Here is a 15,997-nt window from a genome sequence, read left to right on the forward strand (position 1 = left end):
AGTTATGTTAAACAAACCGTGCTAGACGGACTGGCTGTGTTGGCGAGCAGAGCTGAGCAACCAATCCGCACAGCCACCCAACCCCCTGTCTGCGAAGCTGCGGATCACAGCACATCGGGCCCGGGCACTCTCTCAACCTATCAGTCCTCAGGTCACTAGAGAACACTGGTCTACAGTCACACTGACGAATCCAGATGTAGGCTACTATATCCCCGTGTGTTTTAGTCAACATACACGGAAACCCTGGCTAGATAAAGACTATTTAATATGGGGTTATGTGAGGGAAGGTATGTCACATTGATAAACCACAGCCATTGGTTTCCTTATCCCAACAAAGGCGTAACTTGCTTCCCTCCATTTTGATAGCAGAGAGGTTGGAGAGAGTGATGATTCTGTGACCACAACGAACACGGATCAATAGTTCGAATGTGGTCGACTGGAAAACAGCGCAAGCGGATGCGGCCAGTCAAAGTTTTAAAATAGACTATGCGCCATTGCCTGACAGCAGAGAAAACAGGCCAGTGTCCGCAGCAATACATGTCAATGTGGGGGGCAAATCGCTAACTGAAGTCGGACCCTGGACACCATGTCAATGGGGTAATATAATATTATTAATTCATAAATGCTTATCTGTTTTTTTCCGCGTATCCTTCAATAAGTTCGCATTAAAAAATAACAGTGACAGCAGCCTTTAATGCAGAGAAGAATACGCCTTGCATAGTGGCCACACAAAAGGCTCGCCATACTCGTGCCATCACCGCTACTGTAATAAAACTCGCTTCGCACAATACCCATCACTGGTACATCGAAAATGACAGTTGTCAAATAGGCTATGACATGATTTTATAGCCAATTCTAATGAATCATATTACCGATAGATATTTGCCTCGGTTGCTCTTCATTGATAACCCAATCTGTAGATTTGTAGCCTTATGAGGCCGTCACCAGAACGTAGGGCTAAGAGAATGAACATTCAATGTCACAGGACAAAAATAAGAAAATTAGTTTAGATTTTTTTTTCTCTCGAAGTGGCCCAATGTTTTATGTTGAAATTATATTTAAAGGTGCTGTTCTTTTTTTTCCTCATTCAATATTGGTTTCTCAGTTCTATGAGATTTCACAACACAGGCCATATGTAATTCTAGGCCTATGAAGACACGATACCCAGGTTTATGTACGTAAATCTTCTTAGAAAAAAATATTATAGGATGCGAACATCAGGTATAAACAGTATTTATTATATTACTTAGAGTGCTGGACATGCAATCAGTGTGTTTTATAAAGGTGGGAGTCCACTGGCTCATAGGGGAATTGGACCCTATGATATGATAAGATACAGATTTTTGTCTGCACTTTGAAGCAAATGGAAATGACTTCCACTGTTGTTTATACACTACACTATTAAAATGTCAGTGACAGTCAAGACAATATCATTTTAGAATGACCATTTCACTTTAATTTTTGGTCATACATACAGAAAACGATCTTATCGTTACACATAATCCACCATAAAGCATTTTCTCTGTTGGTTAAAATGATAGTTCGTACTCAACACCATTCTGGGTTTGCTTTAATCAATTGATAGTTAACTTGTGAGAACAAAGAATAAAGGATAATACAGTACATTGAGAAGACAAAACCATTAATATTCACAAAGAGTTAGAAATAACAATTCCCTTGTCGTCAAATAAGTATTATGAGAGGTTTTCAGATGCACTGTGTTCGTGTCAGTTTATTTTTTGTCATCTTTATTTAACTAGGCAAGTCCGTTAAGAACAAATTCTTATTTACAATGACGGCCTACCCGGCCAAAATCTCCCCTAACTTGGACGACGCTGGGCCAATTGTGCACCACCCTATGGGACTCCCAATCACAGCCGGTTGTGATACAGCCCGGGATCGAACTCGGGTCTGAAGTGACGCCTCTAGCACTGCGGTGGAGTGCCTTAGACCGCTGTGCCACTCGGGAGGCCCAAAAGTTCAAACACAATTTCAAAAAACATGTTGTAACAATGTTATATTGCATGAAATCCTGTGTATAAATATGCTATGTATAAATACAAATAAAAAATATGTTATACCATACAACACAAAAAGACACAAACACTGCCACACGTACTCTGGGAGATGCTTAAGATTCATGTTTTGCTAGTGTGTTTTGTGTTGTTTCCTACTAAGATTCATGTTTTGCTAGTGTGTTTTGTGTTGTTTTCTACTCAGATGCATTTTCAATGTGGAAAATATCAGGAGGACAAGCAAACTACTAATGATAAAAGCACATTATATCAGAGCATAAAATAAACAGATGAATGAAAGTCAGATATTTAAAAATTTAAACAAAACATCAACCCTTCTCCAGACAGCGAGCATTTGACTAGATTATGACGAATAGTAGGCTATTTCTCATTCCTGTTTAGCTAAAGTATATTGATTGTATTTATTATATGCTTTATCATGCAATTTCTGTAAAATAAGATAACAAACTTTTTGAATAAAAGAGAGCGATTTCAGTCTTTGGATAGGGACAGATGACATGGTGACAATATCAGCAGAGTGCAATGAAGAGAGGAGGAGCCATTCATTAGTAACCAGTGCCAGACATATCCAAAAGTCAACCAATATTTTGGCTACATGAGTCCCTGCTGGTCATCAACACCCTTTAGGACAAGCACTCAAATATGATTTCCAGGCAATAGATAGAGACGCAGGCATAACTACTCGTTAGGTTCCTCCACTTTGCCAGTAGGCTCACGCAAGCCTCGTTTCTGCATCAGGTTGTAAGGGAAAGGTGCCACTTCGAAGCTGGCATAGTCCAATTTCTTGGTACCATCACAGCTGGCATAGTCCAGTTTCTTGGCTCCGCCGACGCAGTTACTGAAGCCTAGTTTCTTGGTACCATCACAGCTCCCGTACTCCAGTTTCTTGAGCCGAGCCAGAGTCTTGATGCTACCAGGAGGCCTGCCAGGGCTAACCTTGTAGCCTGCCGCTTTGGTCGTACCCAGAGGCCTGCCGGGACTGGTCTTGAACCCTGCAGCTTTCGTGGTCCCCAACGGACGCCCAGTGCTTGTCCGGTAACCGGCTGACTTCGTGGTCCCTGAGGGTCTCCCTCTACGGCCGGACTTAACGACGCCTCCTTTCTTTTTCTTGGAGCTCTCTGTCCCAGTTGGAGCCTCACTGGGCCCTCGGATCCTCACTGTCTGAGGGTGGAACTCATTCTGGGTCTCTTGTTGCATTTGACAGGGCATGGGCTTGTGCAGGTTTGGGTGGGGCAGCTGTAGAGTAGGGGGTGGAGGCGAAGGGTAGAATTTGTTGGATTGCGAGCTACATAAGTCAAAGTGGCTGGTTGGTTGTTGACACTCCTCTGCAAGGCCACTCATGCAATAGTCATTGCTGCTGCCAGTGACTTGGTGCATCATTTTCTGTTGAGGGGTACAAATGAAAGGGAAGCAGGTTTAGAGTCATTGAATTGGTATGTGTGACACAAACTTACGAGCATGCACATAAACACACACACAATAAGAACCTAAGTTGGTGATGCACATCACTATGTAATACATATGTTATAAAGTATCTATTCTATGCGCAAACATCTTGTCCAACATTATTAATTAGAAGAGGCTATTGTTGCAAAACCATATCGGCGGTGTTAATACAATACGCAACGTAGTGTCTCGCTATTATGCGTTTACAACCCAATAATACAACAGCCGTATAAATGGGGCAATGGGCGCTACTACAACGAAATACCACGAATAAAACTGCTGCATTTGCGAGTACATTTTGAGAACATTAAAAACCACAAACCTCATTTGTAGGCGGATCATAGAATGCAAAGGGTTAAATATGAAACCTATTTTCCATTCTTGACCTCCATAACATCCTAAAAACGCATGTATTCTACGCCTTTATATTCCATGGATATTAACTTGATCCTGGATGACATTATGCGCCGGGTATTTGATATTTATTTCTTCTTCTAAGGACAGAGGTTTAAGTGAGAAAGGCAACCATTTTCCTCTGGTTTCTTTCTTTTATAAAATAGGAGGGGCTCAAAGCGCAGGCGCGCCAGACTTTAAGGAAACCTTGCACCCCTATAAAGACATTTACTATAATAAAAATATGGCATGTAATCCGGACATATTTCGATCAAGAATATAGGATAGTATGTTTTTTATTTTTAATCTTTGTTTTGAAATTGTGGACATTGTGTCCAGGAAATGAGGTAACAGTTTCGAAACAGTTTTAGAAACGGTCGTCACTAGTGACAGCCAGTCATAAACCCCGCCCATTTCTACGTCTCGTCTTAAAATGTGATTTTAAACCTTAACATTAAACCTAACATTACATACACTGCTAACCTTATGCCTAACCGTAACCTTATATTAAGACCAAAAGCAAATTTGTGTTTTCATAACATTTTACGATAGGTCATTTTTACTTTGCGGCTGTGGTAACTAGTGGGAACCTTTATAAACAGAGGTTAATCAATACTGTACTTTCAGTAGGTGGTAGTATAACAAAGACAAACATTAAGTACAGGATAAAAAAACTAGCTTGATCTACTAAACCGTGTAATATAACTACATTTGACCTGACGTTAGTGGGAAAGCAATCTAATTTACAGAACTCACATCAGTTTTTGTGTACAGTTTCATACATATTCACATTTCAGTCGCATCGCTAGTTCTTCACTGTCTGATTGTCAAACAGTAGTTTGCCTCTGTGAAACTGTAAACAAATATTTTCTATACTCATTTATTTGACTGCATCCGCAAATCAACTAGCCTCACTATTTACGAGGCTACAAATCAACTAGCCTCACTATTTATGAGGCTACAAATCAACTAGCCTCACTATTTATGAGGCTACAAATCAACTAGCCTCACTATTTACGACGCTACAAATCAACTAGCTTCGCTCTGGCTATAAATAAACACCAAAAAACAGAGAAATCCAGTGTTTTGTTTATAATACATCATATTTAATATGAGCTACATGTTGTGTGTATGAACTGACATGTATGTGGACCTGACAGATACACTTACATGTTCATGTTTTTAAATGTATGTCAATTGTAAGTTTTTTGTCTGTAATGTTTTTTTGGTTATGTGTCCGGGACCCCAGTAAGACTAGCTGTCACCATCAGCGTCGACGAATGAGGATCCTAACAAATCAAAACAAACATGACAACAGAAAGACTACATTTACTGTAATACGTTGTACTGTTGAGCTTAAAGCTGGGAAGCAATAATACACATAGGCAAGGCATTTCCCAGTTACATTGTTCCACTAGTCATTCATTCCCTATTGAGTTCACAGGACTTAGGTCCAGTTGATTAAGCAAAACGTTTAAAACAACAACAACAAAAATACCCCCAAATGGCACCCTATTCCCTCAGCCTGGTCTCGTAGCCCTTAATAGCTCTACATATGGTAGGGAGTATGGTGTAATTTGGGACACAACCTATGCCAGTTATTAGGGCTCCCTAATGATCTTGTTCCGTTTCTGTATCTTGGTAAACATGTCCACATACTTGTCCCTGACGCTGACTGTCATTCCACCCAGGATGGAGGGGTCAGACTGGGTAGAGAGAGAACAGAGAAGACATTCAGACTTGAAGCAGCATGTACAAACCAGCTTATAATCACTATATTTCACAGACTTTATGGTGAGGATTTTAGTCAGGAGAAACAAGTAATGTAACCCCTAAAATGTCAATGTTTCTGATTCTGTAGGTGGACTGTGATTCCATTATTCTTTCATCCACTGTGGCTTGGTGTTATGTATATTTAGTATTAGCTTTTCAGCAGCCTCCTCTGGCAGTTCCTAGTTCCTACCTTAGTCTCCAGCTTGAGCGTCTCTCCTTTGACCAAGAAGCCATTCAGAGCAACTCTCAGGTCTTTGAGGTTAGCAGCATCCAGAGGCTGGGAAAGAGACACAGGATTAAGAAAATGTCAAATACATGCAAATCATTCATCTGCAAATGATAAAACATGTTTCTCAGTCAAATGTAATTTACTAGGAGGAGAAACCCATTAAGTGTAGATGTGTTGGTTGTTACCAGTGTTGGGGAGTAGTGAACTACAAATACTTAAACGAGTAATTTCCTTACATTTTGCAGTATCTTGGTGGTAGTTTAACTAAATTCAAATATTAGTACTGTTTTCAGTAGTTCATATTTTGTTTGCCATGTAGTGGTGTTTTCTGCATCAGACCTTCCCAACACTTGAAACATCGTTTTTGTGTTTAATAGGCTGAATTACACTTGTCATGTTAACGTCTGGCTTTTGAGTGATAATATTCTTGCAAATTGTAGTCAATTACATTTTAGATATGATAATTTTTCACGAAGTAGTTTGGATGTAGTGAAATACACTTATAAACTATTTAATATGTATATATATTAGTAAACTATATTTTTCTTATGGGTAACTTTAGTGTAACTTAACTTATTCCAGTTCGAAGTAATTGGTAGCTTAGTAAAGTACATTTTCAGAGTAGCTTCCCTAACACTGGTTGATACATTGTATCAAGCTTGATCATTAATTCAACTAGTTTTGTTACTGTTATGGTATCAGACAGGTCTGTCAAATCTAATGACTGTTAAACATAAGTCCTCGTGGACGCGAGCTGTACCGATTTCAAAGTGACGATGTAACTATAGGGTTTAGGTGAAGAGGTTCAGTTAACTATATGTTCTTTTACAACAGAAAATAAACGTTAAATATTGAGTGTCTTACCTGCTGTCCTCCTTGCCTCAAAGGTGCTGCCATTTTATCCTGGGTAGTGCTACCCGGGTACCGTGGGACGTCGCTACCCTAAACCCTAACCTTAACCCCTACTACAGTTCCCTAACCTTAACCATAACCTCAAATCTTACCTTAACCATTTTAAATGTCAAATTCAATGGAGTAACCTCGGAGTTGGGACGAGGAGAGGAATCACGATTGCATGGACCATTTCTCATACTGCTGACTAGGGTGAAACTCAATGCGCATGCGTGTGTCTTAAACATTAGGAGCCGCTTTAAATTCTGGATAGTTGCTTTTGCATCCTGCCAGTCCGTTGTATTTATTCACTGTGAATTATTATATATCGTTTTTATACCATTTATTTCAGCTTGATAACCTGCATATGCATTTGAATAGCAATAGACCTATTCACACTATTATCCACAAAATTCATGGTATTTATTGTGATTAATTATTTTAATAACGAGATCACGTTGAAGTTCCCATTCGCAACCACACGGTGGGAGTAAAGCCCAGATGAAGGGGACGGGTGAGGTACGTCGGCCAATGACGTAAACGCAGCACTATACCGGGGGTTTCGTTTTATCTGACTCGGGTTACCCCGGCGTGAGAAATTTGAATCGGGTGAAAAGTGATTGCATTTGTTTAGGAACCGGGCTGGCTCCCGGAGCGTGAGCCAGGTGTCTCAGCCCCTGGCTGTCGGCGTTGTTTGGCTCAAAAACACAAGTGACGTAATTAACACGTGGTGGAGGGATGAGTTGATTCCAGTTTCCACATGCAAAAGATTAAGACAAACGATTTATCTGCCTTCCCAATCCTAGTTTGAAAATTCAAACATTTCTCATGGAAAAGAGATGTTACTGGGCGATGCAACCATGGCTGCCTTGTTGACAACCCGACAGAGAGACGCAGAGTAAATGTTTGATTTGAGTATTGCGCTCCTCCCTCCCGCTTTCGCCTGATGTTGTGAGGGAGCGTTTCCCCGTTCATCTCGGGCCAGTGTAATAAAACTCTCTCATTGATTGTTGCTCGGTGAAGAAGCAGGGTTGGGTCCTCGGAATTTCATACAGAGCCAGTTTTCTGCAACTGCGGCTGTACCACGCATTTCTTTAGCTATTTCAGATAAACAGGATATCGAGGCGCATGCAGCGCTTATTTTTTAACGAGAGTAGCTCGCTAGTAAGGGGGTTGAACCAATTTAAAGCAGGTGTCGGTGACCTAGCTAGCTCGTACATTCATTTTCGACGAAAGCAAAAAAGAGTGCGAATGACGAGAACGCATTAACTAAACTAGTTTTCAATAGGTAACCTAACTAGGAGTTTGCTCGCTGAAATATAACCAGACATGGACGACAAGTCATTCACTAAGGAATTGGATGGGTGGATTGAGCAACTCGGCGAATGCAAACAGCTCTCGGAAAATCAAGTCAAAGCCCTTTGCGAGAAGGTAATTTTAACCCGTTTAATTCGTATGATCTTGCAAGCCCTTAGTCGGCAAAATTAGCTTAGCTAATATTTGCTATGTTAAGCAACTCTCTTAAATTGTTATTTGGTCCGAGCACGGTTAATTTCCCCACCGGCTATGGTTTGTTACTGCTAGTTAGTTACTAGTTCGTTACTAGTTAGTTAGTTACTAGCTACATTATTCTGAAAATGGCGGCGGAGTCTATAGCCATTACATCCACTGTGGGGTTGGCTGACATGCGTTGACTGAATAGCGTTGTTGTATTCTTTATATGAATGTGTTTGGAAATTTCATTTTGTTCTTACGTCCGTTCTGGCTTGTTGCAGTTGAATTTCCAATTGTGCCCTTGGGTATCAACTACCGTATATAGTTAGAGCTTAAAAATATGCATGCATTTTATAAATAAAGTACTCAAACAAGAAATAACATACACAGACCCGAACTCCCGCTCTTCCCCTTTGTATCCCTATTTCCCCCACCCTCTTGTTTAAATTCCTAACCCCGAACTCTTATGTCTCATTTCTTTCCCAGGCCAAAGAGATTCTGACGAAGGAGTCTAATGTACAGGAGGTGAGATGTCCGGTCACCGTGTGCGGAGATGTCCACGGACAGTTCCATGACTTGGTGGAGCTGTTTAAAATCGGAGGGAAGTCTCCGGACACCAACTACCTCTTCATGGGAGACTATGTGGACAGGGGCTACTACTCTGTAGAGACAGTCAGCCTCCTGGTATCTCTCAAGGTAAACATAGACAAATGTTTTAGAGCAGGAAAGGGCAAATTTAATGGGGGGTGGGCCCCCCCCCCCCCATATAAATCTAAATGCATCATGAGGGGCTGCAGTGGAATTGCCTGAGGACTCAAAAGGAGTTCATCTAATTAAGTAATTTCATGCAATTTTGCCATAGGGTGGACAGAAATGTTTTCAAAATCTATTGGGGCCCCTGGTCTGTGTCCGGCCATGATTAATACAAGTTTAGATCGCTGACTAGGCTAACTTACCAATCTAAACATTTTTAGCTTGCATGGACTAATTGAGTGACTGTTAGTGACACATAACGAGAGAAACTGCTGATGCACGACCACAATATTTATTGAAGCTTATCAATTCTAATTCTCAACAGTAAATTGAGACCCTGACTGAGTTCCTATTGATACACAGGCCCTACAAAATGCCCGTGGCCCGCCAGTTGCCCATTCCTGTTTTAGAGTGTATTCTATAATAGCTTCGGCTGATTCCTTTCTGACATTGCTTTAGTTGATGTATTTTGCACAGGGAAAAACTGCAACCAGGTTAAAACTCAAACTGGTAGTGGAGGCCAGTAGGTCTACAGGGAGGACAGCCTACTGATATAACACAGGATAAGATTCACAGTCTGCTACCGTAAATGTCGTCGTCAACCTTAAACCATGTCTGGTTGTTGCGAGAACAGAAGGTGCAGTCACTGTGAATGTAATGTCTTGTTATGCACATTTTGTCCTATCCAGAGATATTAATGATTTGTTTTTCAGGTGAGGTACCGTGAGCGAATCACAATCCTCCGAGGGAACCACGAGAGCAGACAAATCACCCAGGTGTACGGCTTCTACGACGAGTGTTTAAGGAAATACGGAAACGCCAACGTCTGGAAGTACTTCACAGACTTATTTGACTACCTGCCCCTCACTGCCCTGGTAGATAACCAGGTGAGATATTAGTGGTTACAGGTGCATTATGCAGAAATCACTCTGCCATTTCATGGTTGCAAAAAACAGTTTGCTTAATTTCAGTTTATGTAACAATACCAGCAGTCATTGTGTAGAGAATCATCGTACCATCTAAAGTACTGTGAAATATATATTTTCCATAACCAAAAATATATATATATATATATTTTTGCTGTTTGAAGCAAATCAAAACCGACAGTAAAAGGCACACAGATGAAACTTAAGACCGGGAAACGTAGAAATAATGCACACAGAACAGATCTACCACTTCTTAGGCTTAGTTTCAATGAGAAAGACGGCTCTATAACTCACACTTCTATGTGAATTTGGTCGTGTTGCCCCCCCCATATTTCAATGTGTTACATATTTATTTATTAGTAGAAGCATTACATAAGTGTCTTTTGATCGGGTCCTTGAAGAGCGCTATATAAAACTCATGTACTATTAGGATCACTGTTCTGAAGGAGAGGAGATTCAGCAACATGGAGGACAATGGAATTCAATAAAAGCTTTTCTTTTCTTTCTTTTTACAAATGGAACCAACTATTTTTCGGATTTTGACCTTAGTCAAAAACCACGATGAAGGCTAAAAGCCGTAACGCATTGGTTCTACTTTTAGCAAAAAGTGTCTGTGTTTTTGAATCTCCTCTCCTTCAGTTTGCTCCTCAATTCATGCTCCGTGGTTGGAAAGAGGTCTCTTCCTTGATCACTACTGTTATTACATAACCATGTAATTCAGCTGCAATGTGCTGTACAATACAGATGGTAAAAATCAAAACATCTACAACCCAACACGGTGTTAGATGGTATTTTAAGCCTTAATGATTTGATTCGTTCGAACACATTTAGAAATGTCCTGACTTGTTGTTCCTCTGCAGATCTTCTGTCTCCACGGTGGACTGTCCCCTCTATAGACACACTGGAACACATCAGAGCGTTGGATCGTTTACAGGAAGTTCCTCATGAGGTCAGCTCACTTCCACGTTCCTAGAAACGACGTCCAACCCTCATACTACCATGCTAGTTAGAATACATGTCCAATATGTTGTATCATAATATTGACTTACTTGACTTAAACACTTCTGTGTGACAGCTTTTGCCTCTCGCCAGGAGATCCCTGCTTTGTTCAGTTCATGTAGAGTGATGTGTTTCCAGTTGTTCAGCATCTTCATAGTGTGGATATTGAACCACTGGAGTCTGTAAGCCCTGACATTGTATAGCAGATGTTTAATCTGTTCCATGGACTTCTGGCCAACCAGTCACTACTCATCTCACAGTTGTAGTATGCGCTCAGCAAACACCTTTGATAAAATCATGTGGTGACTCTGTGTTGCAGCCTGACCTCACCAATATGGCCACCTTATTCACATCATGTGGTGTTCGCTGTATTGTTGACCTTACTAACATGGCCACCGTCTCCTTCCTCCAGGGTCCGATGTGTGACCTGCTGTGGTCAGACCCTGATGACCGTGGCGGCTGGGGCATCTCTCCCCGCGGTGCCGGCTACACCTTTGGACAGGACATCTCAGAGACTTTCAACCATGCTAACGGACTCACCCTGGTCTCCAGAGCTCACCAGCTGGTCATGGAGGTATGTTTTTAAGTACTGAAAATGTATGTATTTTTATACTAAAATGCAGACATTCTTTTGTATTTGCATGAATTCCTTTTTTTTTTTTTTTTGATTGTCTTGTTCCTAGATGTACCTCTGGTCTCCTGAGTGTTTGTTTTTGACAGGGTTATAACTGGTGCCATGACCGTAACGTAGTGACTATCTTCAGTGCACCCAATTACTGCTATCGCTGTGGAAACCAGGCCGCCATCATGGAGCTGGATGACACACTCAAGTACTCCTTGTAAGTATTCACTTCAGAATAAAATTCCTGTTGACAATTCTTTACTTTAGCTTTATTGTTAAACTCCGTACATTGGAAATTGTTACGAGTAGATAAATGAGTTAGCAAGCTTCCTTTTCTTATCTTGATTGATGAAATGAAGTGAACCCTCTATTAGATGGAACGTCGCTCCAAGGCCTCGTATCAGATGTGTGACTGTCTGTGTTTCTATTCCAGCCTTCAGTTCGACCCCGCCCCTCGCAGAGGTGAACCCCATGTGACCCGCCGCACTCCTGACTACTTCCTGTAAAAGATCCCAATGCCTGTGAAGTATTGCTCTAGATTCTTCTTAGTGAAGAAGTGGGAGAAGATGCGGGAGAAGGGAGCATCGGTATAGAGTTGTGACAAAGTAAGCATCCATCAATCCATGGACCAAAATGTGTGCCACAATTTCACAAAATGCAAAATGGAAAAAAATGTCACATTCATCTTTAAAGAAGACCACACAACCGACACCCACCCCAGTCCATGGAACCAGTTCCTTCTCTCTCTGTGCATGATGTTATATTTATCTCTGAAAATGATTCTTCATTGTAAAGATTACAGTGTACTATATAGTAATAGGGTGCCATTTTGGAAGCAGACAGTCTCATAGTACCTGCTGGTTTTGTCAGGAAAAAGATCTGCTTTGAATTAATTAATCTGCTGAGATTAAGGCTTAAATGTAACCCTTGTGGTAGGAACATAATTATAGTATAGAAAAGTTTTGGTAAACCTAACTCAGCATGGCATCAAACTGGAAGGTTGCAGTAAACAAACATGTTATGTTGTGAACATTTTTCTAACAGAAATTCAATGGCTTTTTTGTGTGAATTTTAAATCATTGTTTTTGGACTTAGTTGGGCGCTGGATGGAATTTAATTCTTCTTTCTCTTTGCACTTTTGTATTTAATGTTTATCATGACACTGACAAACTACAGCATTCTGTTTTACGCTGCGTTCAGAAAGTATTCAGACCCCTTAACTTCTTCCACATTTTGTTACATTACAGCCTTATTCTAAAATGGATGAAATACATTTTCTTCCTCATCAAACTACACACAATGCCGCATAATGACAAAGTGAAAAAATGTTTTTAGAAATGTTTGCAAATGTTTTTTTTAAAGTTCTTAATAAGTAAGTAGTCAAACCCTTTGCTATGAGGCTTGAAGTTGAGTTCAGGTGCATCCTGTTTTCATTGAACATCCTTGAGATGTTTCTAAAACTTGGAGTCAACCTGTGGTAAATTCAATTGATTGGACATGATATGGAAAGGCACACAGCTGTCTAAGGTCCCACAGTTGACGTCAGAGCAAAAACCAAGCCATGAGGTCTAAGGAATTGTCCTAAAGCTCCAAGATAGGATTTTTATTTTACCTTTATTTAACTAGGCAAGTCAGTTAAGAACAAAATCTTATTTTCAATGACAGCCTAAGAACAGTGGGTTATCTACCTGTTCAGGGGCAGAACGACATTTGTACCTTGTCAGCTTGGGGATATGAACTTGCAACCTTTTGGTTACTAGTCCAACGATCTAACCACTAGGCCACCCTGCCGCCCCAGATTGTGTCGAGGCACACATCTGGGGGGTACCAACCATTTCTGTTGCATTGAAGGTTCCTAAGAACACTGTGGCCTCCATCATTCTTAAATGGAAGAAGTTTGGAACCGCCAAGACTTCCTAGAGCTGGCCGCCAATGGCAAAATGAGCAATCGGGGGAGAAGGGCTTTGGTCAGGGAGGTGACCAAGAACCCGATGGTCACTCTGACAGAGCTCTAGAGTTCCTCTGTGTAGATGGGAGATCCTTCCAGAAGGACCACCATCTCTGCAGCAGTCCACCAATCAGGCATTTATGGTAGAGTGGCCGGCTGGAAGCCATTTCTCAATAAATGGCACATGAGTTTTCCAAATGCACCTAAAGGTCTCCTTAGACCATGAGAATCAAGATTCTCTGGTCTGATGAAACCAAGATTGAACTCTTTGGCCTGAATGCCAAGCATCCCGTCTGGAGGAAATCAATTTTAAAATAAGGCTGTAACATAACAAAATGTGGAAAAAGTTAAGGGGATGAATACTTTCTGAATGCAGTGTTTATTTCACCCCCAGCAAATACCTTTTCTATCACTCACCTGTCCGTTAGTTGAGTAAAACCTATTTCAGAGGAACACCTGTACAAAATGACATCCCTTGTTATAGATACCTTTCTGTTTTGCAGCCTCCGCTATATAATAAAGATTGAAGTTGTTCCTTTGTTTGCTTTGTCCTGTATGGTTCTTAGGCGCTCTGCGTGGCACAGAGGCAAGTGTGACCTTTGACTTTCAGAATGACGTTGCCCCTTGATCAAATTTTATTTGTCAGGTACACATGGTTAGCGGGTGTTAATGTGAGAGTAGCGAAATGCTTGGGGGGGGGGGTTGACAAGGTCAAATGATTAAGTTATTGATAGAAAGATGCCAGAGTTTCCAACTTGGATTTTTTTTCCTGAATTCCCAGTTGTATTGAACATGTATGTCCCAGGTATATAAGGACAGACATATGCCTAGACACTAGAGCAGGGGTGTCAAACTCATTGTCTGTGATATTTAGTTTTTTTCCCTTTCAATTAAGACCCAGACAACCAGGTAAGGGGAGTTCCTTGCTGAGTCCCAGACAACCAGGTGAGGGGGGTTCTTTACTAAGACCCAGACAACCAGGTGAGGGGAGTTCCTTACTGAGTCCCAGACAACCAGGTGAGGGGAGTTCCTTACTAAGACCCAGACAACCAGGTGAGGGGAGTTCCTTACTAAGACCCAGACAACCAGGTGAGGGGAGTTCCTTACTAAGACCCAGACAACCAGGTGAGGGGAGTTCCTTACTAAGACCCAGACAACCAGGTGAGGGGAGTTCCTTACTAAGACCCAGACAACCAGGTGAGGGGAGATCTTTACTAAGAGCCAGACAACCAGGTGAGGGGAGTTCTTTACTAAGACCTAGACAACCAGGTGAGGGGAGATCTTTACTAAGAGCCAGACAACCAGGTGAGGGGAGTTATTTACTAAGACCAAGACAACCAGGTGAGGGGAGTTATTTACTAAGACCAAGACAACCAGGTGAGGGGAGTTCCGTACTAAGACCCAGACAACCAGGTGAGGGGAGATCTTAACTAAAAGCCAGACAACCAGGTGAGGGGAGTTCTTTACTAAGACCTAGACAACCAGGTGAGGGGAGATCTTTACTAAGACCTACCAGGTGAGGGTAGTTCTTTACTAAGACCCAGACAACCAGGTGAGGGGAGTTCCTTACTAAGACCCAGACAACCAGGTGAGGGGAGATCTTTACTAAGAGCCAGACAACCAGGTGAGGGGAGTTCTTTACTAAGACCCAGACAACCAGGTGAGGGGAGATCTTTACTAAGAGCCAGACAACCAGGTGAGGGGAGTTCTTTACTAAGACCTAGACAACCAGGTGAGGGGAGATCTTTACTAAGAGCCAGACAACCAGGTGAGGGGAGTTATTTACTAAGACCAAGACAACCAGGTGAGGGGAGTTATTTACTAAGACCAAGACAACCAGGTGAGGGGAGTTCCGTACTAAGACCCAGACAACCAGGTGAGGGGAGATCTTAACTAAAAGCCAGACAACCAGGTGAGGGGAGTTCCTTACTAAGACCCAGACAACCAGGTGAGGGGAGATCTTTACTAAGAGCCAGACAACCAGGTGAGGGGAGTTCCTTACTAAGACCTAGACAACCAGGTGAGGGGAGATCTTTACTAAGAGCCAGACAACCAGATGAGGGAGTTCTTTACTAAGACCTAGACAACCAGGTGAGGGGAGTTCTTTACTAAGACCTACCAGGTGAGGAGAGTTATTTACTAAGACCTACCAGGTGAGGGGAGTTCTATACTAAGACCTAGACAACCAGGTGAGGGGAGTTCTTTACTAAGACCCAGACAACCAGGTGAGGGGAGTTATTTACTAAGACCCAGACAACCAGATGAGGGAGTTCTTTACTAAGACCTAGACAACCAGGTGAGGGGAGTTCTTTACTAAGACCTACCAGGTGAGGGGAGATCCTTACTAAGACCCAGGAAAGGGGAGTTCCTTACTTATACCCAGACAACCAGGTGAGGGGAGTTCCTTGCTAAGACCCAGACAACCAGGTGAGGGGAGTTATTTACTAAGACCCAGACAACCAGATGAGGGAGTTCTTTACTAAGACC

General features: G+C 41.7%; 1 protein-coding gene and 1 pseudogene across 1 annotated transcript; one reads left to right on the forward strand and one right to left on the reverse strand.

Annotated features, from left to right (window-relative positions):
* Positions 1-1,554: 1,554 nt before the first annotated feature.
* On the reverse strand, positions 1,555-5,570 carry LOC127924485 (UPF0461 protein C5orf24 homolog). The gene is made up of 2 exons (XM_052509200.1): positions 5,535-5,570; positions 1,555-3,419 (listed from the first exon to the last, which is right to left on the reverse strand). Exon 2 carries the CDS (start codon positions 3,414-3,416, stop codon positions 2,715-2,717), a length of 702 nt encoding a protein of 233 aa, XP_052365160.1. The 5' UTR covers positions 3,417-3,419; positions 5,535-5,570; the 3' UTR covers positions 1,555-2,714.
* A 2,479-nt stretch (positions 5,571-8,049) lies between these two features.
* LOC127924486 (serine/threonine-protein phosphatase 2A catalytic subunit alpha isoform-like) lies at positions 8,050-14,050 on the forward strand (annotated as a pseudogene).
* The last annotated feature ends 1,947 nt before the right edge of the window (positions 14,051-15,997 follow it).

The sequence above is a fragment of the Oncorhynchus keta genome, unplaced genomic scaffold (genome assembly GCF_023373465.1).
Source record: "Oncorhynchus keta strain PuntledgeMale-10-30-2019 unplaced genomic scaffold, Oket_V2 Un_contig_4103_pilon_pilon, whole genome shotgun sequence".
In the NCBI taxonomy this organism is placed as follows: domain Eukaryota; kingdom Metazoa; phylum Chordata; class Actinopteri; order Salmoniformes; family Salmonidae; genus Oncorhynchus; species Oncorhynchus keta.

What these genes read in the sequence shown, in the direction of transcription:
- LOC127924485 (XM_052509200.1), bottom strand. Translation starts at nt 3,416, where the DNA reads ATGATGCACCAAGTCACTGGCAGCAGCAATGACTATTGCATGAGTGGC.